General features: G+C 47.8%; 1 protein-coding gene across 1 annotated transcript; it reads right to left on the bottom strand.

The window, feature by feature from the left end:
* Nucleotides 1-27,296, bottom strand: PLK1 (polo like kinase 1). The gene is made up of 10 exons (XM_082260360.1): nucleotides 26,804-27,296; nucleotides 24,328-24,496; nucleotides 16,411-16,555; nucleotides 13,805-13,898; nucleotides 11,928-12,147; nucleotides 10,475-10,639; nucleotides 9,416-9,493; nucleotides 9,183-9,337; nucleotides 641-823; nucleotides 1-455 (listed from the first exon to the last, which is right to left on the bottom strand). Exons 1-10 carry the CDS (start codon nucleotides 27,164-27,166, stop codon nucleotides 249-251), a joined length of 1,779 nt encoding a protein of 592 aa, XP_082116486.1. The 5' UTR covers nucleotides 27,167-27,296; the 3' UTR covers nucleotides 1-248.
* Between the last annotated feature and the right edge of the window lie 172 nt (nucleotides 27,297-27,468).

The following is a 27,468-nucleotide window of genomic DNA, read 5'->3' as shown; positions in this document are numbered from 1 at the left end:
TTACATTAAAACCTGACAACATTAAGAAGTGACAGACAGAACAGGCTCTTGCTTAAGACAGAGGTATCATACCACCCAGCTTGCTAGTACAAAGGGGCCCCAACCAGCACTAGTGGTCAGTAGAATCTTGAACCTTACATAACCATAGTCACAGCCACTTCTAGGCTCTGGAATTAAAACCATCTACAGCCAACGAGGCTGGCACAAAGTTCCTTATTCAGGAGACTGTCCTTATTTCTGTAGTCCAGCTACGCCGTGGCCTTAATGTGTATTGCACCAGACTTTGAGCTCTGCAGTTTCTCCACCATGGTACGGGCATAACGCAAGCGGCTTGCCAGCTCTTTTGAGCAGCCAAATTCTTCTAGAAGGCTCAACTTGTACGTGCGGAACTCTCGCTTCTCATCAATATAAGAGACAGCACCCATAAGAGGACACAAAATTATCTTTGTGTGATCCTGTAGAAAAAAAACACAAGCACATTTTAAACAATTGAAGTTGGATATTTAAAATCAGACTTTGTACCTACAACTCCACTATCACAGCAGTTCTGCCAAGCATCTCAATATGTCTGCAGCTTTAAGCACCAGAAGAGACCCATTGCTCTTAGTAATTTTTTTTTTTTTTACAATGCAGTCCTCACCTGGAAGAAGTTAATCTGAACGGTTCCATTGCTGAGATGTAGGATGATTGCACTTCTTGTCCTGAACCAGGTTCGCAGGAAGGGGAGGCGAGCCAGCTCGTCACCCTCCCGGGGAGTAATGTTGGCGCCAGCCTTCAGAAGGTGCTCACTCATGTAGTTCCTGAAGTATTTCAGTAGTGTGATCTGCAGAGGAAAGAGCAAAATGTTCACTCTTGGGCTAAAGAATCACTGACTGCTGTAAATGTTATAGCTAGCTTACTGGTGTTCATACAGTTGAATGCCTAAAAAGGATCACCCCATTGTGTAAGAAGCTGTTGACATTAATACAACTAGTCAATACTCTGGGAACATGAGGCTCTGCACCCAAGCAGAGGGAATTTCTTTCAGATCTACTCAATCCATATACAATCTTTACTCCAGTCAGGCTAACAGCATGTTCACAACCAATTTTCTGGCATGGTAACATTTAATAAAATATGGGGCAGGGCATGGCTTGCTCACAGCTGCCAGTGGACATGTGTGAAGGAACTCCCACCTAGACATCCCACTGCTCCAGGTTATGCACCACATCAAAATTGGGAGCACTGGAAGTACCAGGAAAATCCCAAACCTATTGGCCCCTTTTTTGAGGTCAGTCTGCCCACGCTGTGCAGCCAACAAAGGCTGGGGGAACAGATTCTTCCTCCCCACTGGCTGCTGTACTCGGCACTGATTTAGATCAGTCTCAGCATGACGAGGGCTCCCCAAAATGCAGTCATATCTTAGAGGACCCCCACATGAGCTTTCAAATATTTTCCCTGCTACCAAGTAATGGTGAGCTGGAACACGCGTTCCCCTGCAAGACCTAGTAGGTCTGGGATGGCCTGAAAGGTTTGCGACAGCTCAGAGAACTGGAATTCACTTCCGCCATAACGGCCAGGCACTATGCTTTTGGGCCAGAATCCCCCCGCACAGTTGATCTTCTGGTCGCCGACGGCACACCCCTCATCACTAGTGAGCGCCCTGCCTCTACCCCAGGAATAGTGGCCAGACCACCCAAACATATGGGGGAAAGGGGGGGGGCAGGTGAGGGACTTGGCAAGAGGTGTGCCTGTGGGAAGGAGGGGGAACATGAGGGTCCAACCACCCGAGGTGCCCACTTCCGCCCAAAACACTCCAGGGGCAGACAACTACTCACTATACAAGGAGGGCGCACCACTCCAGACAGAACCCCTCTTCATCGAAATAGGGGGGGGGGGAGGCCGTCAGCCCGGAGAACGATGCGACTCAGGCCGAGACCTCACATGTCGTTTAATTCGCGGGCCAGGCCCCGTCCAGTGGGGATATGTCGTGGCCGACCTAGCGCAGAGGTGAGGTCTGTGCGCGCTCGCCAGACTGGGGTGACCACTGGATCTAGATTATCCAGCCTGGCAGTTGATTGTAGATCCAGGAAAAAAAAAAATTTTTTAAGACCTTACCGTAAAATTATTTTCTTTGAATCCTCCAACAGACGCAGCCTCTTCCAAGTTTCATCACTATTGGGCAATGGTGCCCTCTGCAGGAGCAGGCTAGGTAGTGAAACTTCATTAAATGCTTTAACTAGACACCTTAAGGGCTGTCCCTCGACATTACCCTCAGACACTTCGCTTACTAATCAGTTTCGTAGCAAGCAGTACAGGAAGACAAACGAACCCGAAATAGAAGGGCGGGGTTGCATCTGTTAGAGGACTCAGAAAATAATTTTACGTAAGTTTACAAAAATTATATTTTCTTATGTCCTCTGACAGATGCAGCCTTTTCTGTTATCACTATTGGGATGTCCCAAAGCAGTGCAGGTGTGAGAAAAGACAACCACCAGAATGGTAACGTGCCAACAAGGCCAGAACAAAATGTGGCCAACAGGGCAACAAAAGCTCATCCAACAGGAGCTAACCCCAGAACAGATCACTACAAAGAGAAAACATGTCTTCCAACAAACCGCAGGGCTCAACTTTTGCGGCCAAAGGAAGCATCAGAGGATGCCATCACGTCAATCTTGTAGAATTTGGTAAAAGTGTGCACAGACGACCAGGTCGCTGTTTTACACACCTGAGCCACAGAAGCCTGATGGTGAAAAGCCCAAGAGGCACTCACGGCTCTTGTAGAATGTGCCCTCACAGGTTAAGGAGGCACCTGACCCTTGAGTGAATAGTCTGATCCATTTTGAAACGGTTGCAGTGGACACAGGCGAACCCTTCTGAGGGCCCACAGGAAGGACCAACATGGAATCAGACATCTGAAAGGATTCCATGATCGACCGGTTAACCCTGATCACTCGAACCACATCCAACGAATGCAAGGCAAATTCCTTGGGATGCTTAGGCTTCGCACAAAGCGAAGGCAAAATAATATCTTCATTGAGGTGGAAGGCAGACACTACCTTAGGGAGAAAGAGATTGGTTAGGTTGCAGAACAACTGTATCCCTATGAACAACCAGGTAAGGTGAACAGCAGGACAGAGCCACCAATGCCGACACTAGCAAGCAGAAGTGATAGCCACCAGGAAAGCAACTTTCTGGGACAACACAGGCAGAGCCATTTCTCTGATGTTTTCAAAGGGAGGTCATTGCAAAAACGGACAAAACCATATTCAAATCCCACAGAGGCAAGAGGGGACCTCTGGAGGAGCCAGATGAGGCACCCCTTAAGGTGCGAATCAGGAATTAGTCGCCAAAGGACGCTGGAAGAAAAATGGCCAAGGCCGACACCTGACCTTTAAAATCGTGCCCAATGCCAAGCGCTGTTCCACACCTTTCTGCAAGGAGGCTAGGACCAAGGATGCAACCCTTGCGACTCACACCAGGCAATGTACGCCTTCCAGGTATGAAATCTTCCTGGAGGTAGCCTTCCGAGCTCAGCAACGTAGGAACAGCATCAGAGAGACCCGTCTCAACACCTGACCTTCAACCGCCATGCCGTTAAAGCCAGAGACCGTAAAGCAGGATGGAAGATTGGCCCTTGAGACAGAAGATTTCTCAGAGGTAGCTGCCAGGGAGGCTCGACGACCATCTTGATGAGGTCTGCGCCAGAATCACTTGCACCTGTTCCAATGCCAACCTGCGGCGGAACCTGAACAGTTGAATAGGGGGGAAAGGCATAAATCAGCTGATACGAGTGCCAAGGCACCACCAATGCATCTGCCAGAGGATCGAGCTCTGGCCACGAACCTTTTCACGTTTTTGAGACAAGACGCGAACAGATCCATGTCCGGAGAGCCCCACCAGGCGTACAGGAGCTGAAACACCTGATGCAGGGACCATGCCCCCTGAACCAAGGACTGACAACTCATAGTCCGCCTGCCAGTTCTCCACTCCAGGAATGTTAACAGCAGAGATAGTTGGAACATGCGCCTCGGCCCAAGACAGAATCTCGGCCACTTCCTTGGCCACCAGGGCACTTCTGGTGCCCCCTTGGTGATTGATGTAAGCCAGTCGTGGCATTGTCCGTTTGAACCCGAACCAGGTGACCATGCAACCGAGTCGCCCAATGGAGCAGGCAAAGTTTTATCGCCCTGAGCGCCAGAACATTTATCGGCAAGGAGGATTCCTCCAAAGACCACGTTCCCTGGGCACAAAAGGTGTCCAGTACTCCACCCAGTCAAGCTAGCATCCGTGGGGATGACCGTCTGAACCAGGGCAGGACTTGCCCTGGTTCAGAGTGGTTGACAGAAGCCACCATGAAAGCTCCTTGCTCATGAGACGGCTCAAACACCATCCTGTCCAAGGACAGGGGATTCCTGTTCCATTTGACAAGAATCTCGCTTGCAGAGTCCTTGTGTGAAACTGGCCAAACAGGATCGCCTCGAAAGCAGAAACCATCAACCCCAGGGACCTCATGCAGGTCCGCAGAGAGGAGAGATCGTTGTCCCTGATCTCGCCTTGCAGAGTCTGGAGTTTTTTCTCCGGGAGAAAAACCTCGCTTGAGCGGGGTCAAGGACCATCCCTAGATACTGCAGACATACTGACGGGTCAGTGCAAACTTCTGGAAGATGGTCCACCCGAACTCCTGGAGCGTCTGAACCGTGACCGTCAGATCACCCGACAGTGGCACACGAGCTCGCCCTCAACAAGAGATCGTCCAGATAACCCGAGGACCGCAATCCCCTTCTTGCGCAGCAGAGCCAGCACCGGGGCAAAAAACCTTAGTGAAGACCCTGGGAGCCGAAGCTAGACCAAAGGGTAATTGTCACAAATTGAAAGTGCTGCGAAGTGGAGATACCGCTGATGACCTTCGTAAATTGGGATGTGCACATACGCATCCCTCAAAAAAAAAAAAAAAAAAAAAAAAAAAACCCGATGGAGGCCAGAAGATCCCCTTGACTTACAGACGCCACCAACGACTGGATGGATTCCAGCCGAACTTCTGCGCCCCGCACAAAGCAGTTCAGTGAATTGAGGTCCAGAATCTGATGAACCTTACCCTCCTTCCTGGGCACCGTGAAGAGGTTTGAATAAAACCCGCAAAATCTCTCCCGTTGTGGAACCGGGACAACAACACCATGAGCAAGAAGATCTTGCACTGCCCCTTGAGAGCAGTCAGGCGATCGGGAGACAGACGGAGATTTGATGGAAAGCCTGTCAGCGGGGAGAGATCGAAATGCGATCTTGTACCCTGAACGAATCAGTTTCTGAACCCATTTGTCCTGATTAGGTACAACCAGGGCTCCTGAAAGTAACGCAGACGTCTGACCACCCCTGAGACGGGTGAGGGTATCCCTTCATGCGGAAGAAGACTGGGCCGCAGCACCGGACTGATCAGTCTTGCGCTTCCCAGACCAGGGCTTCTTGTTACCGCAGGAGGCCTTGAAGGATTTTCCCTTTTTCTGCACCCCCGAGGCACGAAAGGGCCCCCCGATGAGCCTTGAAGGAAGGACCCCGCCATGTGTGGGTGACTTACCCTTCGCAGATTGGGGCAGGAGGGTACTCTTACCACCTGTGAGAGCCTTGACAATCTCATCCAAGGAGTCCCCAAAAAGGCATTCCCTCAAATAGGGGATATCAGACACGGTCTTTTTAGAGGCATGGTCTGCCGACCAGCTCTTTAGCCACACCATGCAGTGGAGTGCAATCCCCACCGCAGACAAATATTGCGATCAGGGGAGCCTTGTCCATGGTCGCATCACACAGATACACCATGGCCTGGGCCATTTGGTCCGTGAGCACAGTCAAGATTCAGTGGAACCAACTGAGCCACCAAGTTGCGCCCAAGCACCTTAATCCATTCTGTAACTGTCTGAGAGACCAACACGGAAGCCAACACAGGCTTGAGGAGTGAGCCCGCCACCAAGTACATGTTGCAGGAAAGTGACTCCACGTGCCTATCCATCGGGTCTTTAAACACCGGGGAGTCCTCCACGGGAACCACCATGGATTTATTCAACGTGCAAACAAGTGTGGTCTTCCTTAGGTGACACCGTCCATCGATTGGAAACTGGGTCCGCAAAGGGGTAACTGCGTTGAAACGGCTGAGGCACCGCCAGCACGTGCTTAACGCGACGCCACTGTTCTTTCACGATATCATGAAACTCCTCGGGGCAGGGGAAAACCTGACCTGATTTCTGGGCTTTGCGGGACCCGAAGGAAACACGCTTTCCTGACAGGGTGGGCTCAATGTTCAAAGCCTCCCTAACGGAGCGAACAAGTGCTTCAACCAAAGCACGTTCCAATGCTGCAGTGGAGGAGGACTCCTCCCCGTCTGAGTGTGCGGACATGGATCCCTCAGGGAGGGCAATGTCTGTGGCAACCATATCAGGCTCTGAATCAGAAGACTGAGGGCATCGGCTGTTTTTTATCATTACCTTGTGACACAAGATCAACTTTGGACGCCAAAAGTTTCAATGGCTGCAGATGACGCTAGGGAAGGTGATCCGGACGTCCCAGATGCAAAAACAAGCTCTAGGGTGAAGTTCTCACCCTGGGACTCCATATTAGCAGAATAAAAAATGGAACACTGGCCCTTTAAAAATCGGCGATTGCGGTCAGCACCGCTGGAATCCCTTTATAATGCTAAATAACTGAGCAAGCAATGTGTCCAAAGAACATTGCCCAAAAAGCAGTGAAAACCCTTATAGTGCCAAATACAGAAAACAAACCGCTCTCCACGCTTCCCTGCAGCAAGTGAAAAGTTGGCAGGAGGAAGTGACCTAACTCACTAGAGGCCAAACAGTGCCCTGAGCCACACAAACATGGATGCCAATAGAAGTATATGAGGCAAACACCAGGAAAATGGCCGCTGCCCTTACAATGCAGCTGCCCACATCCAAGATGGTGCCGAAAATGGTGTCAAAAGCATGTTAAGCAAAAATGGCTGCTGCCCTTACACTGATGCAGCCAGGCATGCCCTCATCCAAAATGGCGGCCGAAAACAGCACAGACAGTCAGGAGCCCAGGAACCCTGGCCACCGCGGGAATCCATTATAGGAAGCCCTCCAGGACAAGGTAAGAGCCTTACACCCTCAACAGCAGTGAGCACCGTTCGAGCGCCCCATAAGCAGGGAGGCGGGGGGCCACCACAGATCGCAACTCCGACAACCCCCCAGAGGACTGGGGGGGGGATTGTGGGTCGTCACTCAACATTTACCATGGGCTCCGATACAGCTTGCCTCCCACCCCGAGTGGGGGTGCCGTTAGCCAAAAGGGGACGCTGCAATGGAAGGCGTTGGATGCGTCCCGGCGAAGAAATTCCTCCGAAGGCTCGTCCACATCCGTCAGGCCACAGTCGTGGCGAGGCCTGGGCGGACCACAACCTGCACACGCTCGTAGGCCAAGCTGGGGTACCATAAGGATCTAGATTATCCAGTGCGAAGCCCAGCCCGGCTGTCGCTTGTAGCTCTCCAGAGGATCCCGACTAGCGTGAGTGAGAAAATAAAAAACTTTTCAAAGAAAAAATAAAAAAAACTTAGACCGGAGTCCCAGCATGGTATCCTAGTTCCTACTCCTGAGCTAGGCAGCAAGAAACTGAATAGTAAGCGCTAAGTGTCTGAGGGTAATGTCGAGAGGGAAAGCTCCTAAAGGTTTGTCTAGTTAAAGCTTTTTAATGAAGTTTCACTACCTAGTCTGCTCCTGCAGAGGGCACAATTACCCTATAGTGATGAAACTTTGAAGAGGCTGCGTCTGTCAGATGACATAAGAGAAAAATCAAAAAGAAATTTGCCAGGACCAAAGATCCCAGCAAGGAAATAGGTCCGACTAGGCAGGTTATAGCAGAGAGGTAGTATAGCCCCCTGGGAAGGCCCATGGGTGTAGCCAGAATTCTTTTCTGCCTACTGTTTTACTCCTGTAGGGGGCAGTATAGCCCAATGGTTATGAATATCAGGAGCTGTGGCCGTCAATGAACGTTAAAGATTCTTTACAAAAATAAATGAGCAAGTTTAAAGTACACTTGTCAAAGAGGCTGCTAAACATGCTACTTCTATATCTGGCTGTCGCAAGATAGTTTCAGTATAAAGGAGCAAACTAAAAGAATTCCCTCTAGAAGGCCTGATTCACATATGCGACTGATGCATTTAATTGCATCCAATTTGCCCAACAGGTGAATTAAACTGGCCATCAATGGAGCTGGTTCACACATGTGGGGGGCGGCCATGGTGCAGTTTTAAAAAGGGTCCTGTGCGGTTTTGAGTACGGTTCAGGTGTGACTTCAGTTCAAATTTGCACCTGAACTTGTGACCAGAACCGAACCAAGACTTGCACACTGAAACCCCAGCCGCATGTGTGTGAACCCAGCCTAAAGGCTTGCTCCAGGTCATTAAGCCTGCATTACAGCCAGGCAGCTAAAAATTCAGAAGTAAAGGTCTGCAGTGGCTGCCTCCCATTTTCCATGACAGATTTCCTTCAAGTCTAACAGCAAGGACTCTTTACATGTGACAGGTAAGGCAATCTAGTGATGCAAACAGCCTAAAGCTGGACTAGAGGAATACAGGCACTTTTTAAAAAGCACACTGGGGTTGATTTACTAAAACTTGAGTGCAAAATCTGGTTTCTAGGCAGCGCTGCATTATTCAGCTTCCAGATTTTTGTCAAAGCTTAATTGAACAAGCTGAAGTTAGAAGCCATTGGCCATTATATGCAGCTGCCAGATTTTGCACTCCGTTTTAGTAAATCAGCCCCACCGAGTTGGGTCTAAGGACGTGCATTACATCACCTGGACGTCTGACAGTTTTATTGCACTTCCAGAAAACAGTTATTGCTGTATTTCTGTGGAGTCCAACACCGATTCTCCTAATCTCAGCATCTTTAACAGTTGCTGCTATGCCCCTCTTGCCCAATAACCGAAGCCTTGGATTTCTGTGAATACGTTCACAAAGCAGAGCTGATTGGGATCTTGGATGAGAGGCCACTATGCCCCTCCCCCCCAGAGTCGTTTGGCAGAGCAGTAATAAAAAACCCCCCCAAAAAAAAAAAAAAAAAAAAAAAAAAAAAAGGGTAAGTCCAGGGGATGTCATGCAACTAGCGGAACTGAACACTTTTTACAAAGCGGCCAAATTGAGCTTTTAAAGTCTTATATATTGATGGTTTACGCTTACCTTCTTTGTCAATGCAGATGGGTAAGCGCGCACAGTGAGGTAAGACTCCGTATTATTTCTCTCAATGTATTGTAAACTGTCACCATCGTTGTACATTATCAGCCGAGTGGAGTCATTGAAGAGAACGCCGACACTGTTATCACAAAGCTGGTATCCTGGGGAGAACATTTAAAGTTTAGTGACCATGTAAGATAACAGCCATATATGAGACTGCAATTCAGGCCAGTACATACCCAGTCCATACTTGTCAGAGTAATCCACCCATTTGCTGACCCAGAAGATTGGATTGCAGGCTGGATCCTCTGCTTCATCTGTAGAGAAAAAAAAAAAAAAAAAAAGTTAGAGCTAATGGCCATGTACAGGTGCATTAACATCTCTTAATTATCAGGTTGTACAATTCCCCACCACAAATTCACAGGGGTGCCATGTTATACCCATCTCCCTGCCCCTCCCCTCTGCTACCCATTCACAGAAATGTTAACATTGTGAAGGAGTTCATAAAATACAAAGGCTTCTGTGAATGGGCAGCAGAGTAGCTGGGTGGGCACAGCAGCTGCATGCGCATCTGTAGACGACAGAGCCAAACAAGTCCAGCATAAGCGCTCCATACCTATATAGTGATATCTATCCCTTCTGGAGCGTCAGAAAACTGGTCAGATGTCAAGAGTTTAAGGAGGTGCATACCACTGTGTGGACTTAGTTACTATTTCTAAACATTTAGAAAATTAGCCAGATCCTGGAATTCAGCTTTAAATGACTGGACAGCACAGAAAACAGATACTAAAACAGCCAGGTTTCACTGCTCTAATCCAATTGGACAAAAAACCCACCACACCAGATTACATGAAGCTTTATATTTCCTTGGGAGAAGCACGACGCTCTTCATTTCTCCAATTATCTAGCCTGTTTAAAGCTGGACCCCGATTGGTTGTCATAGACCACTTTATAAAAAAGTAATGCCTTCGGCCCCTTTCACACATTCGGTCCAGTTCAGTCACGTCAACATGTATCAGTTTTCTCATCTTTTTTTAAAATCCACTACGAATGCAAAAAACGGATGAATGGACCGTTTACATCCGATCGGTTTTTTGATGGATGAAAAACAGGGCATTTATCCGTTAAAAAAAAAAGACATTGACAGAAGCGGATGAAAAGGATACGGATGATCATCAGTTTTTACATAGAGATGCATTGATGTCTGTTTTTCATCCGTCAACGGATGAAAAAACGGACCGTATGTGTTAAAGGGCCAAAGTGTTCGGACAAGTGTCCCAAAGAGGACAAAGACTTACCCTGGCGGACCAAAGCCTTCTCAGCAGGCTTAGCAGCATTGACACTGGTCAGTTGTTGCATCATATCAGACAGGTAACAATCCGCAGGCTCTGTGGACTCTGGTGGGGCCATCTCCTCATCCTTCACTGGTGCCACATTCTTTTCAACCAATGGAGAATCTTGTCCTGTAGCAAACACCACATATCAGATACTACAGTGTATATCAGTTGAGCAGTCATACGATACTTAAAAAGGTTCTGCCACAAAACACTGCATGACAGGGGGAGAAATAGACCCCAAAAATGTTGAAGAACCAATCGCTTTCCTTTAAAAATTTCTAGATCTATTAAGTGCAAAGCTAGAGGTGCCAACAATTACAGCTCACATGATTAAGAAGCAGGTCACAAGCAGTTCTACAGAATTTACAGACCCAGCCAAAAACCCTTGAACCACTTTCAGACCACCCTATAGCAAATTTACTGCTAAAGGGCGGCCCTCCTGTGGAGGAGCAAGCGTACACATGCTATTCTGTACCTCGGCCTACAGGCCGCTTCTGTGATGAATTGATCACTGGTAAAAAACACAGAATGGAGATTTGCCTATGTAAACAAGGTAGATCTCCGTTCTGACAGGAGAGAAGGGATGGAATGTGTCCCTGCAAAGCAGGGATCAAAATCTATTCCCCTAGTAAAAGCAGCACACATCACTGGTTAGTGATTAGGCACAGTTAACCCTTTGACAGATAACCCCTTCCCAGACAGTGTCAGTACAGCAAGTGCATATTTTTAGCAGTGATCATTTTATTAGTGTCACTGGTTCCCACAGAGTATCAAAATTGTCCGCCGCAATATTGCAGTCCCACTACAATTTGCTGATAGCTGCCTGTACCAGAAAAAAAAAAAAAAAAGCACACCGGTCATACCTGCTCTGTGCAGTGGTTTTACACAAAGCAGCCCCAATTCCTCTTCTCTAGTCCCCCCCCCCCCCCCCAGTGCAAGTAGCTTGCAATGGGGCACCGAAACAGGCACGCTCCCAACCCACTGCTCTGCGTGGCCATTAGACATGAGTCATGGCTCTGCCACACTTCATCTCCTTATTGGCTGTGATTGACAGCAGCAGGAGCCAACGGTGCTAGCTCAGCCAAAAGGGGAGAGTCCCCAGAGAGCAGATTGTGCACATCACTGGATGGAGAGGGAGCTCAAGTATTAGGAAAGGCTGCTGCACACATGTTTTTATTTTTTACCTTCAAAAACCGTCAGCCTTTAGAACCACTTGAAGGCTTTAGATAATGTGCATACTTTCCTTTGACTGGAGTTTACAGACCAAACCAGCTTGCTACTGTACAACCACCAGTTTGGGATGGATGCTCTTCTGGGTATACTTTATTATGCAGGACAAAAAAACAGGAATGTTAAGGTTAAGGCCAGGGTGTCCAAATATGGCTCCCAAGCTGCAATGATCAGAAAGACCTACCTTTGTTAATTGCAGTAAGTGGTTTCCTAAAGCTTGGATCAATAGTGCTTGGTGCAATGGAGAATCGGGGAGGCACGGTCAGGCATGTAGTGGGAAGGCGAGCGGGGATGTAGCCCGTGGTGAAAAACTCGTCATTCAGTAACTCATCTATGGTTGGTCTGGTGGTGGGGTCTGAACGGAGCATCTTCTGTATGAGAGCTGCCGCTACAGGGTTTATGTGCTGAAAAAGGAAGCATCAATTAAACAGCAGAAGAAGCTACAGTCTACAGATCATGTGATGGAAATAACCTGCTAAAACGACTTTGTCCTTATTGAACAGAGATTACTTTGAGATATTTAAAAGACCAAAGGGAGACCATTAGAAGTTGTTTGCGCCATGGTAACATATAAACTCTAACAGGTCTTTAAAGTGGTAGTAAAGTTTTTTTAACCTTGTCCCAACAGGTAAGCCCACCAGGCTTACCTGAAGGCACAGTGAATATCTCCTAAACTAGCATGGTTTAGGAAGATAGTCACACTGCATGCACACAGTGAGGTCACCAGCACACGTGCTCTGAAGGGACGGCATACCTGTGCCATCATCGCAGCTCAGCCAGATATCTGGAATGTTCAAACCCAGAAGGAAGACAGAGTGAAGATGGAAGCCATGTCAGTGGTGACAACACTTTGCTAGAGGGCTTCATTCTAGGGCAACTAATGCATAATGTGCGAGTATGTTATGCATACTAGCACATTATGTCTTTCCACTGCAAAAAGTTTGGTTTACTACTGCTTTAAAGAAAAGCAGTACCAAAAGAAAGATGGCAATGATTGGTTTCTTCATCTTTTATGAATGTACAGTTTTAAAATACCTTCATAACAAAAGTGGTGTTCTAAAACCGAAAATGTATTCGGTGCCAGCATTCAAGATTATTCAGGTCAGAAGAAGCAAACCAGAAGATAGGTGCCGCACATCAGAGCCAAACCTCTATACAGGAGGGGTGAAGATACCGCTTCAGCCCAAGCCCCTGACAAGTTTTCTGCCCCACCCATGGGTTTTTAAAATTGTTGTAAATGCCTCAAAACTGGGAGGGAGCTTCAGCTGATTCAAAAGCCTCAGCACAATTCCCATGTCCCCCCCCCCTCCCCAAACTGCTTTTAGAACTCCCCTCACTGAGCAGTGCAGTGTAACTTCAGCTCTCCGCCCCATTACTGACAGTTTAGACAAGCTTTATAAAATTTGGCACTTTGAACAGATTTACTGCAGATAAATCAAGTACAACTTATGTAGATTTGTTTAGTCTCTATCCATAGATCACTTCACTGGGTATAGGTGAGGTTTTACAAACCCTAATAGAGAAAACTCTACGGTTAGACAACTTAGATATTAGGCCCCATGGGTGGGTCAAAAAACACGTCATAAGCTTAGGCTGAAGTCATATCACCTCTATAGTTGCTGAGCTCCGGTGGGTGGTGTTTCCACTTGGTCTTTCTGATTTGCCACCACATAAGAAATGGTAATCTGCCATATCAAAATATTTGCTTTTGGGTTTAAGCAACGCTTTAAATTTCTGCTTACATTAAAAAATGGAGAAGCTACATTCTATGGCCATGCTATAGCAATGATCTCTAGCAACCTCATGCAATTTGTCTCCAGTCCAAATATTTCCTGAAGCATGTCCAGCCTTACCCCCTTTTTATCATGCCCATAGTCTGATTATCCTATTGTGTCCTCTGACAGACTATTCAGAGATTAAATGTGCAGCCCTTTGGTGATGGTGGGGGCAGCACCTGAGGCCCTCCATACCAAAACGTTGACCACTGGTCTAAGGGAAGGTTAATGCACCGTGCAGCTAAATACATCATGCAAACCTATCTGTCCCATTGTTCAAGCGCACCTTGGGAATAGAGTATTCATTCTTCTTGATCCTTATGTAGGTCTCCTTAAGGCATGACGTCTCAAAGGGGGGCTTCCCAACCAGTAGTGTGTACCTAAAAAAAAAAAAAAATAGAACACAGAGGTTTTTCTACTGTTAAAGCTGAACTTCAGGAATTCAGTCACTAAAACTAGCTGGCTTACTATGGGTTAAAGAGGAAGCTCACCCTAACACTAAAATCTCTAAAGCTACAGGCATCCACAAACCCCAACCTATCCAGCCCCATAAAGAAAATCGCTATACATAACTTTTGTGAAGCAGATCTGGTCTCCAGTCGTGGAAGCTCTGCAGAGGGGACAGCAAAATGAATGGGAAGGGACATCGCCCATAGAGTTACTATGGGGCTTCCATTGTCTGCTGCTTCCTCTGCACCCACCTTAGAGAAGCCACCACTGACACCCAACGTAAAACTGGATCAACCTCAAAGAGGAAGAAAAAAAAAAAAAAAAAAAAGTATAGATTTCTTCTTTACAGAGCTAGATCAGTTAGAATTAGATTGTGGATGACAGTAGAGCTAGATTTTAGTATTAGGGTGACCTTCTACATTAAAGTGGAGTTCCACCCTAAATTTATACTTACCTCCATCTTCTCGCTCCGGGTCACTTGAAAAACAAAATGGATAATCGAATATTTTTTTTTTTTTTTAACTTACCTCGTAAAGAAGAATATACTTACCTTACTTCCTTCCTCCGCGGCCACGGCCTGTCGTCACTTCCTGGCTTTGCAATGATTCCTGGGAGCTGAACGTCATCGCTCCCAGGAATCATTGCGCCTGCACCGGCCCGGACGTCAGTTGCGGTGCGCGCGTCATTCCCTTCTAAACAACTTCTGGGCATGCCCAGAAGCTGTGGAGGGATGACGCGCCCACTGGAAGTGACGTCGGGGCCGGTGCAGTGCATCGTGGGACCGAAGAAGACGGAAGGGGATCGCGCTGGCTTCAAGCTGCCCAGACCTGAGATGGCAGCGCTGGACAAAACTTTTTCAAAGTATTTGTCCTAAAAAGGTAAGTGCAACCCGGGACAGATCAGAGGCTAGCCATTGTGGAATGTACTAGCCCTGACTGTCCAGGGGGTATTTTTTTTTTTATATAAAAATAGTATTCCAGGGTGGAACTCCGCTTTAAGTTCAATGAGGTGCATGTCACATCAGACTTCATTTACAACCGATAGTTTCATGGAGAGCTGGTACTACAGATATAACTACTGACTCCCGGCACTCTGAACAGAGGAGAGGAAGGGCTGTGAGAAGACGGTGTACCCCCTGCCAATCCTAGAAGGATTTGTATCTTGTGAATAGGATCATGTAATACAAAGCACTCTGATCAGGCCTGGAAGGGTGGGCACAGCAGCTGCATGCACCTCTACAGCTACAAAAGCCAAGAGCAGAAGGTTCAGCATCTGAACTAGAGGGTTACCTATGCTCCCAGGGCACAGTATAAACAAATTGGAAATTAAAGCAATAAGTCCACAAGGTGGTATGCACCTCGAACATAACCCTTAGCAATCCAGCACATTTATACAAGGTGGCTGAATTCCTGGAGTTCAGCCTATTCTTAACATTTCACTTTAGATAAGGTGCTTTTGACGACTACTGGAAGCCAACTAAGATATCTAGAATACAGCAAACCTGTTTCTATAGTAAGCAAAAAACTTCACTTTATAAAATGGGCACCATAAGAAGCCCATATTTACTGCTCCTTACCCCCCACTTTCCAAGTCTAAAGTCAGCTCCAGAAACTACATCTACCGGCTTACATCGAGCAATGCATGGCTCATGTGACCACACTCGAACTGGAGATTAAAGTGTTGCTCCATTCTCCTGAGCAATTTCATGCTAAAAGCACCCCTGTGATTCTTAGTACATGTACCTTTGTTTCAGTTATTGGCATAACTGTGCTCAGGGCATTTAATCTTTTACTGGATCTCAGAAGCAGGCAGCCGCCATAAAGGTTGTAAGCATCTGAAGCCTATTTCTGTGTATTTCCAGGATTTGGTGCAGCTGCTTACCCAGCATACGCCTCCTGATCTTGTGCCTGTACAGTATTATACTGCGTTAAGCACTTTGTTCATTATAGGTTGCCATAGCAAAGGTAGAAACAGCACAAGTTCCCACCCCGTTCCAACAACCTATCAAACAGAATCCCACGAGCGTGTCCACATTAGATACCTGAACACTCCTCGGATCAATGCAATATCTCAAAAGACAATAGGCAGGGGAGGGTTGGTGTAGTTTCCACCCTCTCGAGTAGTGCCCCCCCAGAGATAGCCGCTTACCCTGGTGGGCACCGCAGCATGCTCGCTCTCGAGCTGCTGCTCTGTGTCCATAAGACCGAGCTGCAGCTCAGCCCAGTCCCCAGCTCGCTCATCGGTTTACTGGCTGATTGAAAGCCGATGGTGTCAGTCAATAAGGAAGGAGAGACTCCATACAGCTGAGGCAGGTTTTTTTACCTTCAAGCATAGACAAACCTTCAGCACCACATTCATACTACATTATGCCCACATCTCTCTGGTTTTGCATTGATAAAGAAACAATTTTGAACTCCACTGTAGGCTACAGGTAGTACTTACATTATGCATCCTATAGACCAGATGTCAACTTCAAAACTGTGGCCCTTCTTGCCCAATACTTCTGGTGCAATGTAGTTGGGTGTCCCACAGAGGGTTTTCTTTCTCTCCCCATCAAATTCAACTTGGGTGGCAAGTCCAAAATCACCTGAAAAAGGTTAAAGGAGTATGTAAGAAGCTGACAAGGTTGCCAAGAGAACTGTTACTTGCCCATTTAGCCCTCTACTTGGACTCCACTACTTCACTGTCTACTCTGCTGAAGCTACAAATTCAAGCCATGCCAGATACCAACTTCCTTCCCACCTTCGTGCAAATGGTCAGGCCTAGGCCACTTAGATTACCAAAAAACTCTCTCCTGCGCTTGAGTGGTATACGGAAGGTGAATCTTCTAGGCGGTTTTATGACACAAATGAAGTGGTCTTGCTACCCCCCTAAGGACCAAGGGTATCCAAAAAGGCACTACAAGAAAACGAGGAAGGGCGCCCCGACCTTGTGCATTACCACAAAAGATTATAATCAAAGAAGGGTAGCGTACAATATACTCACAAACGTAGCATATGAACAAGCATATAGGAAATGGGCACCGCTCGCTTCCAGGACACTTCTCTACTGCTGGATAGCGTGATGGCGTCCTCAAAACCTGATGTGGCTTACTGGTTTCAAGGGACGACAAGTGGCGATTTTGGCACTGAGGAAGAGGGTCCTCCCTCGAAACGCGTAAGCCACATCAGGTTTTAGTATTCAAGTGGTAATACACAAGGTCGGTGCGCCCTTCTCGTTTTCTTCTAGACCACTTAAGACCCAAGCAGCATCCTACAAAAGGTTTAGAAGGTACTGAAGGTAAGCATCTGAGAGTCCTACCTGAAACCAGAAACGCAATAGTCCATTATAAAAATGTCAGTCATACCTTCTGCCTCAGCAATATCAAAGCACTGAAGGAACCCTCAGTAAGCTTAAGAATTTGCAAACTCATTTATTGTTTAGGGCAGGAACAAGTTCTGCCCTGGAAGACTTCTTTAGAAAAAGGAGTTACCGGGTAGCAGTTTTCTCTAATCTTCCAGGGCAGCATCTGAGGGGGATGTAGCAAGCAATACTAGGGAGGGGGGGGGGGGGGGAAGTCTGGAGCACTTTGCAACCAAATATCTGATCATGGCTGGACGATGCGGTAATGCCTTGCAAGGGTACTGAACCCCAACCATGTCACCCTGCAGATCTAACGCGGTGTTGCCCCGGCTTTTTTGGCACTTGATGCACAAGCTCTTGAGTGAGCCGTGACTCTGCTCGGCAAGGTTTAGTGCTTTGTAGGCTGTCTGAATAGCAAGCTTTATCCATCTGGCTATTGTACTTTGAGGCTGGCTTTCCTTTGACTCCTGCATAGAGGATGAATAGTGTGGCGATTTTTTGCCACTCTTTAGTTCTCTCGAAGTTAAGCCATCAGGATCTTTCCCACATCCAATCTGTAAGTGTCTTTTCCTGCTATCCATTGAATTTGGAAGGGAAGGAATAACCACCTCCTGAGTTCTGTGGAAAGTTGGAGACTTGGTAGGAAGGCTGGGTCTGGTGTGAGAATAATTTTATCTGTCAGAATTAAACAGTAGGGTTCTATCATTGATAGAGTATTTCCCTGACTCTTGGGATACGAGCACCACCAGGAGTACTATTTTTAGTGTAAGGTATTTATCCAAACATTCCTCCAAATGGTTCAAAGGGTGTGGAGAGGAACCATTTAAGTACTGTGGAGGGGGTCTTATGTCGGAGTTCTACTGAATTATGCGTTTGGCCTTTTTCATTTCAATGATAGAAGAATGAGCGTGTGCAAGCCTAAATGTTTAAATGGGGAAGATAGGGCTGTCACTGACCTTCAAAGTGTTATGGGAAATGTCTTTGTCCACTCCTTCCTGCAACAACTTTTCCCTCACTTTCGTAGATGGCTCTAGTCACTGGTTTTCTGCTGGCTAAGATGGCATCAACCTGTTTGACAGGCCTTTGTTCTGTAACCTCTCACTTTCAGGAACCAGGCCGAAAGTGTCAGCACCTTGTGGTTCAGGTGGTTGACTGGCTCTTGCGATAGGAGGCTCAGCATGTCTGGAAGTGTCAGATGAGACTGAATGCTGTTTTTTTTTTTTTTTTTTTTTTTTTTAAGTGACTGAACCATGGTCTGAGGCCAATGGGGTGCAAGTAGTATCACTGTAGCCTTTTCTTCCTTGACCTTTTGGAACAACTTTGGTATTAGGGCAGTTGGGGGGGGGGGGGGGGGGGGGGAATGCATAACAGATGTGGAGCCAGGCTTTGGTTGAACGCATCCATGCCGATGTTCCCCCATCTGTAGGGTTTAGAGAAGAATTTTGGGAGCTTCGTATTTAAATTGTTGAACAAATCCACTTCGGGCACTCCCCAGACTCAGGTGATCCCCACAAGGTTTCTTGATTTAGGGACCAATACATCTGTTATGCTTTTTCGGCTTAAGAAATCTGCCAGAGAGTTGTCGGTTCCCTTCAGATGGATGGCAGAGATTGAGCTGATGTTTTTCTTGCCCCATGATAGTGTCATTTGTCAGGCTCATTAGGCAGGTCAATTGTCCCCTTTGTTCAGGTACGCCACAACTGTGGCGTTGTCTTGACTGAATCCTGACATCTGTCCTGATCGCCGGTTGAAACTTTTGCGCCTCCCCTACGGCTTTTAACTCCCTCAGGTTTGAGAGCATGCTTGAGACCAGTGGGGGTTCCATTTTCATTGTGCACAGTGGTCTGCCATATGTGCTCCCCATCCCAGAGTGCTGCCACCCGTAGTGATCCGCATAGGATCGATCTGTTTCCATCAGCACCCATCAAGGTAAATTAGCAGCCTGAGCTACCACTGGAGCATTTTGATTGCCCAAGGAACCAAGATAGTTGAGACTCTAGTGATGGGTTGCCATCCCAACAGGACAAAAAACATGATTTTTTTTTTTACTTAAGGGTCTCATGTGGAGCTGAGCCCAGGTGATTGCCAGGATTGAGGACGTCGTCCCCAATAATGCCGTGCCCCGCCTGATGGGCATGAAGTTTGTCTATCAGGGATACCATTGCTTCCTTGATCTTGGTCAACCTTTTCCTCCGTCAGGGAAATCTTGGTCACTTTGGCATCTAGTATATAGCCCAAGTAGGACTCTGGCTTGGTGTTCACTGCGATTTTTTCATTCGCTTACGATTCACCCATAGCCCTGTAAGCAAGATATGCTCTTGTGTAGATTGCCGAATCAGCAGACGGGCTGGAAGCCAAAGAATAGTAGATAGTCTAGATATGACACTACTCCTAGGCCTTGATGTCTAGGTTTAAGGCTTCTGCCATTATCTTTAAGATCCTGGGCACCAGAAATGCCAAAAGGCAGCAATGTGTATTGAAAATGTAGAGTGGTAGCCGGACCGAGGACCGCAAATCTTAAGTACCTTTGATAGCTTTTTAATCGGTACATGCAGAGGTGCATCTTGCAGATCTACTGTGGTCATGAGTGCTCCCGCCAGGGGTACGTTTCTGACCGAGTAGCTGATTCAATCCTGAATCTTTTGTACCTTATCTTTTTGTTGAGCGGTTTTAGGTTCAATATGAACCTTATGCCCCGTACACACGTGCAGATTATCTGAAGACTTTTGTCTTCAGATTTACCTTTTCTATGTAGTGCAAGGGCCTGCCGGATTCCATACAAATTGAAAGTGTTTAGGTTTGACCTCATATTATATGGTTTTGGTAAGTCTACAGACAAAAGTCTTCAGATAATCTGCATGTGTGTATGGGGCATTAGTTTGCCTGACAGGAGTCTATTCTCACATTTGCAAGGAAGAAACTTGGGGGGGCCAGGGGGTAACTATTGCATAGCCTTCTGCTTATATATCTGCCATATAAGAAAAACAAATCCATTTTTCTGTGGACAGTTATTGCTTTTTGCTCTTTGGAACAGAAGACTTGATAAAATCTCCATTGCCTTTTTTGTTGTGTTCAGCGCTTTTTTGGTGCTGCCTTATTAAATGTCCTGGACTGACAATAGGGCGTTTTCACCTTACTTTTTGGTTTGAGGAAACCTTGTTTTTGGCCGTGGTTGTGTCTAAAAACGGTTTCCAAGTTGAGTCCAAACAGTAAATTTGCCATGAAGGGGATGCCGCATAATCTATTTTTGGAAGTGGTGTCCCATCCCCATGACTTCAGCCACAGGGCTCTCCTAGCTGAATTAGACCAGTGGTCCAGGGTGATAGCCATACAGATACAGCTGATGCGTCCGCTAGGAACACTGCCACTCTGGTTAGTGTGGGTATGGTTTTCACTAGCTCCTCCCTTGGGGTATCGCCTTCTAGCAGCTCTTGCAACTGAATCAGCCAGACTAACTGGGTCCTGGTCGTGCAGGTGGAAGCTATGGCTGGATTTAGATTTGCAGCTTCCCAAGCTCTTCTTAGAAGTGCCTCTATCTTTAAATCCATGGAATCACAGTTCCAGAGTCGTCGAAAGCCAAATCAGATTTTTTTTGCAACTGTCGAGGGAGGCATCTACTTTAGGGCATTTTGCTCAGGATTTAGTATGCTCTTTGAAAGGCTATCTGCATTTAATCTCAGCTGGGGTAAAGAGCTTCTTCCCATTCTCTCTTGGTCAAGTTTTTTTAGAGTCTCATGTACAGTTGTAAGCCCTCATACATCTTATGTAGTGAAAGCTCTGTTCTTTGATACCCAGCGTATCTGCTATGGATCTCAGTAAATTATCTGTGTCTTCTGATGGAAAAAGTGTACCCTCCGATGCTGGCTCTTTGTCATCCGAGTCCAAGCATCAGCCATCAGCCGTCCTTGGATTCTTAATTGAATCAGTTCCCTGCTCCACTTCATCCACCTCATCTACACTGTATGGAGGGGGGATGGGCGTTTTACTGGTAGATGGAATACTGGCCTTGCTGGAGCCTCTAGTTTCATTAAGGCTGTACGCAGGAGTCCAATCGTGCTTTTTTTTTCTTCAAATATTTTATTTTAGAAAAGGAACAGTCGAGAAACAATCTGTGACATGTACTATACAGACATATGTAGCAGATATTGCATAAAATGGAAAAGTAAACTATAAAACATCTCATCGAAGAACAATGAAGGTCCCGGCATAGTCAAAGAATCCAGCACCGGAGTCGGGGAAGGTGCAGACACCTCCACCCAGTCATAGATAGCCAGGCCCCTATACAGACATGTGGAGGAGCTAGATTATGGAGAAAGGAAAAACCCTTCCCGACCGTCGCTCCCCAATTTTAACTAAAAGATGGAAAAGAGAAATGAGAGCAGAGCCCCAGACTGGGCGACAAACAAAAACAACAAAAAAGGGATGATGGAGGGAATGGGACAGGAGGAGGGGGGGGGGGGGGGGGAGGAACAGACGGGGAAACTCCCTGTATGGACAAACCCACGGGTACTCCCGGGGTAAAGATCAGGCGCACATCAGAGACCTGCCCTTGCCAGCCAATCGTGCTTTTAATTTCCGTTTAAAAGAGTCAAGCATGTCCTTAAGGTACCGTTGTGACTCTTTGGCCACCATATTGTTGCTGCATTTCTGGCATAGGGTTCCCCACCCCCCATTCTGGAGGAAACCTGTGACTACAAGAGGCGCAATGCATTGCTACTGGTCTTTGTCTGAAAACAAGCATAAAGGACCCAGTGAGACAGGCACTTCATACAACACAATGAAAGATAGGTTGTAGTGAGGTAGGTTGTAGTGAGGTAGAGGGAACTCCAGAGTGCTCTGGCTTACCTTGGAGCTGTCCTGACCAGCAGGATCGGCAGGGTAGGGAAGCATCTGACATGGTCAGCCTCAGAAAAGAAACCCCTGCATAGGGACCTTTTAACTGCTTCCTGCCCAGCCCCTATGCAGGTTGGTGGACATACCTGCATTGTCACCCCCCTGGTATCCTATGGTCCGCTTCCTTCTGGGGAGGAGAGTCGCTTCATCTTCCTGGAAGTAGTAATTTTAAGAATTTTCCTCTTGAAAATCGCGTCGCCTGGAAGTGACGTCAGATGTTCCTCACTCTACCGCCCGACCCAAGATGGCTGCGGGCTGGAAGCACATCACTGAAGTGTCGTGAAGCTCCGGTACCATTTTGCTCCTCCAACAGCAAGGACGCTGAGCAAGGACGCTGAGCTGGAGAGCCGACATGGTCAGCCTGGACTGGCACCCGCGGATGGAAGAAACTGGGGTGCTGCATGCGGGGGGCACCCGCACGCAGGGCTGATCAATCCCCGTGGCTAGCAGGAACTAACCTAGAGGATCGGCTGGGTCGCTGGCTCCAGGTGCAATTTAGGGGGAGGTGCCACCGGCATCTTGACAGCTAGGGGGATGGTTGCATACCCATCAATAGGGCTGAAACTCAGGCAGGGGCAAGCTTGCCCCAATATGCTGCCCCTGACCTGCACTGCCCAAGGCTCGCCGAGATGGATGGGAGGCTGGCCAGAGAGCCTCCTGCAACTTGGCACAACACAACAGCTCCTGTGGATCCAGAGGAAACAATCAAAATGAGGCAGAAGGTATGGACTGATTTTTATAATGTGGACTATTGAATTTCCCCGTTTCAGGTGGGAGGAGCCTCTCAGATGCTGCCATGGAAGACCATACCAGCCTTGCCATACCGAAGGAAAGCCAGAAGAAAGCAAAACGATGGTCCCAGAAACCAAACCAACTCATTTTACAGGCAGACAACAAAGCTTAAAGTAACTTCAAGAAACAAAAGGTTTGGTAAAATGGACCATACTGAGCAAATTCTTTCTGCAGGAAATTTGCTAGATTCCCCACCAACAAAATTCTTGCTGAACTGGCTGAGATTTGACCCATCTATGGCGGCTCAAAAAAGTAGTATGGGGGAACACTTAAAATTAAATAATACTTACCTAGGTGGATGCAGCATCGGTCCGAAGCCACATCTGTCCCCTACCGGTTCTAATACTGAGAACCGAGCGAACACCACCGATCGCTCTGTTTTATAAACCTCTGCCCTATACCCCCCCCCCCCCCCCATGCTCACTGGAGTGCTGGGCTGTGGAGAGGATAGGAGCAGGCGGCTCGCCGAGAGGCTGAGCCAGGTGCCATTCCAGGCATGTGGACAGATCCCCTGAGTTAATTGTCGTGATCTTGCCCGAGTCTGGACCTGCCGATGACAGCGGACTTCAGCCCGTTGTCTGCTAAAAACAGTTACAGGAGTGCAGAACAAACTGCACTCCTGTGATCCACAGGAGAAGTACAGCCAAATGAGCTTTGTCTGTACTTCCCCTTTAAGACCATTGACAAAGCTGTCAAAGCGGTAGTAAACCGCTTTTTGTGACTTTACAGGTAAGCCTATAATCAGGCTTACCTGTGGGTACAATATCTCCTACACCTGCATGGTTTAGGAGATATTTGCACTGCACTAGCTGCTGATGCGAGTGGCACATGCGCTCTGAAGGTCCCCCCGGACCTTCAGAGTTCCTTGCCAGGAAGTGCCAGAAAATGAATCCCATGCTGGCGCGGGAGTGACGTCATCGTGGTTTGGGCCACTCACAGCGCCGGAGCCGCCAAGGGATCATGTCAGCTCCCACAGCGGTGTCCGGGGGTCCGTGTCAGGGCTTTGTTCTAAGGTAAGTGTTTCATAATGAGCTAGTATGCGATGCATACTAGCTCATTATGCCTTTGTCTTGCAGGTTTTTTTTTTTTTGTTTTAAGTATACTACCGCTTTAATCACATGAACTAAAGGACTGCAGCACCTAATGGGTACCTACCGAAATCATCAATGCACGCACTTTCCAGAAACATAATGGTTATGGAGTAATAAGCGTTTGCTAGGAAAACCATGCTTCTCTACTACTAATAATTGAAGCTGCCAAGAAAAAGGAGTTACCAAATCTTTACCCATTACCACGCTAGGTTCCCACCTAGTAAAACCAAAGCATGCCTACCTATTTTCACATCCATGTCATCATTGAGGAAAAGGTTTCCAAGTTTGAGATCTCTATGGATGACTTTGTTGCTGTGCAGATACTGGCAGCCCAGGATGGTCTGTCGGAGGTAATAGCGAGCTTCTGGTTCAGTCACAGCTTTCCTTCTCTTGTGCAGCTCCAGTAGAGACTAAAGATAAATAAAACATGAAATGAGAAGCCTAAATCAGGGCTATCCTCAACCTTTGCAGATCAGCAGACTATGATAAGAGAATGAAGTAGCGAAATTGCAAATTCAGACTAAATTTGGGGTATTTGGATGGACAGTGTGATCGGGCAACACCCATGCTTTTGGGTTTGAACACTAAGGCTGCATTCACACTTGAGCGTAGCGTTTTCATGCGGTTTTACCACGATTTTCAGGCGTTTTTCAGGCAGGCATTGACATCTATCAAAAACACTCGTAATCAGCCCAAAAAGAAGCTCATGTACTTTTTTCAGCTACAGGCGAAATGCTCAGATGTGAACTGGGGCCATTTAATTTTCCCTCCTCACTTCTGTTTGTATGGAAAGGGTAGTGCACCTTATGCAGCCACATACACTGCTCCATGCACGCTGCAAATGTCAGTCCCCAGTAAATGCATTTCTAAATTGCAAACCGTGATTGTTAAAGCACAATCCCACCCCCCATGTTTTATTTGTTGAATGGTGTCACCCAAAGCATTGTTGGCTCTTAGCTATGCATTAAATGTTTCCATCATATCAGTGTAAGATTAGAGAATGAAATATTCAACACTTAATCAAATTTTTTTTTATTAAAAAAAAAAAAACTAGTTTGTAAACGAGCTGCCATGAATTTTCTACTACAGAAAAAAGGACAGCAAAGCGGACATGATCGACAGACAAGTGACAGATCTATAATGGTCGCTGATCCCATGGAAACTGAAATACAGCCAGCCAATCAGGATGGAGAGCTCGTCCGCTTTCACAAGCCAAACTTCAGCTCTCAGCAACCTAAACGGCTCAGCTTTCACTGCAGTCAGGCGACCAGCAGGGGGCGGACAAAGCTAGGGGAGGGGGTGGGGGGATGGTATGCGGACTGTTAACAGCCCGGGGCCAATGCATAGCTGACATTCAGCCCACACCACCTACATTGGCTGGGAGAATTTCCTGATTCCTATGTAAAACCCCATATTACCTTCTACAGTGTAATCCTGACCCATCATACATAGATGTCACTGATTGTCATCTCCATTGTCTGACCATGGTGCTACCAGGTCCCATCAGGACCAATAAGATCTCACGCCATGCAACAGCTGCTGCAGAACTTCTTTGCAACCAAGCTGTCAGTCATCAGATATTGAAGCTGTACTAGAAGACTGACATCTGTACTGCTGGGGGGACTACAAGGCCCAGCCTGCCCTACCAGCCTGATGTCCACTCTACTCACCATACTATGAACTACAATACACAGCAAGCCCAGAACTGGAGCAATGCATAGAGACAGGTAGAACCACAAGGCTCAGCAGCTCCCCTAGTGCACTACATGGCTCAGCTGTTTCACATGCAATGGCAACCACAAACCATCAGAGGAAGCCATGATCAGCATAGAGCTCACTTTATGGCTTCCTTCCTCATGATGGCAGATTAGTATTGCATGCAGAAGAGCTGAGCCATGTAGTGCACCTGGGGAGCCTCTGACCCTTGTAGATCCTGCCAGTCCCTGTATGTACTGATCACCACTGGGCATGCTGGGTATTGTAGTTCACATAGCATGGAGAACAGCATGCAGCCTGTGAACTGTACTTACTAGTCCATTCTGATGGCCCTGTTGGGGGGGGGGGGGGGAATCATTGGCCTGCACCCCCCCCCCCCCCAACCTCTAGTCACCTCTTTCCCCAGAGCTAATCAGATCACACCCTTTACATCCCCCCTCCTTCCACTACATTTTACAGAATCAGCTCCCCCCCCCAATATCTTCTACACCCCTTAATGTTAGGCCCACTCCCCAATGTTCTGTGACCCCTCCCCCCCCAATGTTCTATGCCCCCCCCCCATCAACAGAATTGTCCCCCAAACCCCTTAATTTTAGGCCCCCTATCCAATGTTCTTTGACCACCCCCCCCCCATCTACAGAATTGCCCCTTCACATCCCCCTATCATCTACACCCCCTTATTTTCAGCCCCAAAACCCACCTAATGTTCAATGACCCCCATTTACAGAATTGCCCCTTCATAGCCCCCCCCTTATTTTTAGCAGCCCCCCCCCCCCCAAATCTACAGAAATGCCCCTTCACACACCCCCCCCCCATTATCTACTATCTATCACCCCCTTATTTTTACCTCCCCAATATTCTACTACCCCATCTACAGAATTACACCCCAAAAAATTACTGCACCCCTTATTTTTAGCATCTTCTAGCCCCCATCCTGTTCACAGAAAAATCCCCCCCCCCCCCCCGTTATCCCATTCTGCCCCCCTCGACCCCCGGCCTACCCTCCTCCGGCACAGCTCCAGCACCACATAGACAAAGTCGTTGTCCTCGAAGAAGCCGTGGAAGCCGACCACATGCCGGTGAGAGAGGCTGCGCTGGATGGAGATCTCCATGGTCATCTTGTCCTTCTGGTGCGGTTTCAGCAGCATGGTCTTAGAGACGATCTTCCCGGCGTACACCTCCCGGCTGGCCAGGTCGGTGATCTCGTAGCACTTGGCGAAGCCTCCCTTCCCCAGGAAGCGGCCGCGGAGGTACCGCCGGCGGGTGCGGGGATCTACTAAGATCTCAGGGATCTCCTTCGCCGTGCCCGGGATCCCGGGGGGTTTGGCGGTCGGGGCGGCTGTCTTGCCGTCTGGCTGTGCCATGTCTGTACGGAGGAAGTGAGGGGGGAAGTATGAAGATTGCGGGTGGCAGGGGACACGGCTCGGTACGGACTATGCTCTGCGCTCCCTCTGCTCCCGGCCCCACAGCCGCCGTTGGTTTTGAAGCAGAATGCGCGCCGCTGATTGGCCGATACGATTTAAATTCCAAAGCCGCCGGCCCCGGGGCACCATGGGAGAGGAGAGGTTTAAAAGGACGGGCTAGGCGGAGCCAGCTTTATTGACAATAGACGTTGGTGGAAACGAACAAAGTGGGCGGGATGTGCTCCGGGGGGGGAGAGGCGGGG

The sequence above is a fragment of the Pelophylax lessonae genome (assembly GCF_965119305.1).
Source record: "Pelophylax lessonae genome assembly, chromosome: 6".
NCBI classification, from domain to species: Eukaryota; Metazoa; Chordata; class Amphibia; order Anura; family Ranidae; genus Pelophylax; species Pelophylax lessonae.
The sequence above is the reverse complement of the archived record's forward strand: the minus strand, read 5'-3'. Positions and strand labels throughout refer to the sequence as shown.

Excerpts from the sequence above, each read along its gene's own strand:
- PLK1 (XM_082260360.1), bottom strand. The coding sequence starts at position 27,166 with ATGGCACAGCCAGACGGCAAGACAGCCGCCCCGACCGCCAAACCCCCC. Across the intron at positions 16,556-24,327 it reads TGACATGGATGTGAAAATAG|GTGATTTTGGACTTGCCACC; the intron begins GTAGGCATGCTT and ends AACCTTTTTCAG. Across the intron at positions 9,494-10,474 it reads GAAGGCTTTGGTCCGCCAGG|ATGAAGCAGAGGATCCAGCC; the intron begins GTAAGTCTTTGT and ends TTTTCTCTACAG.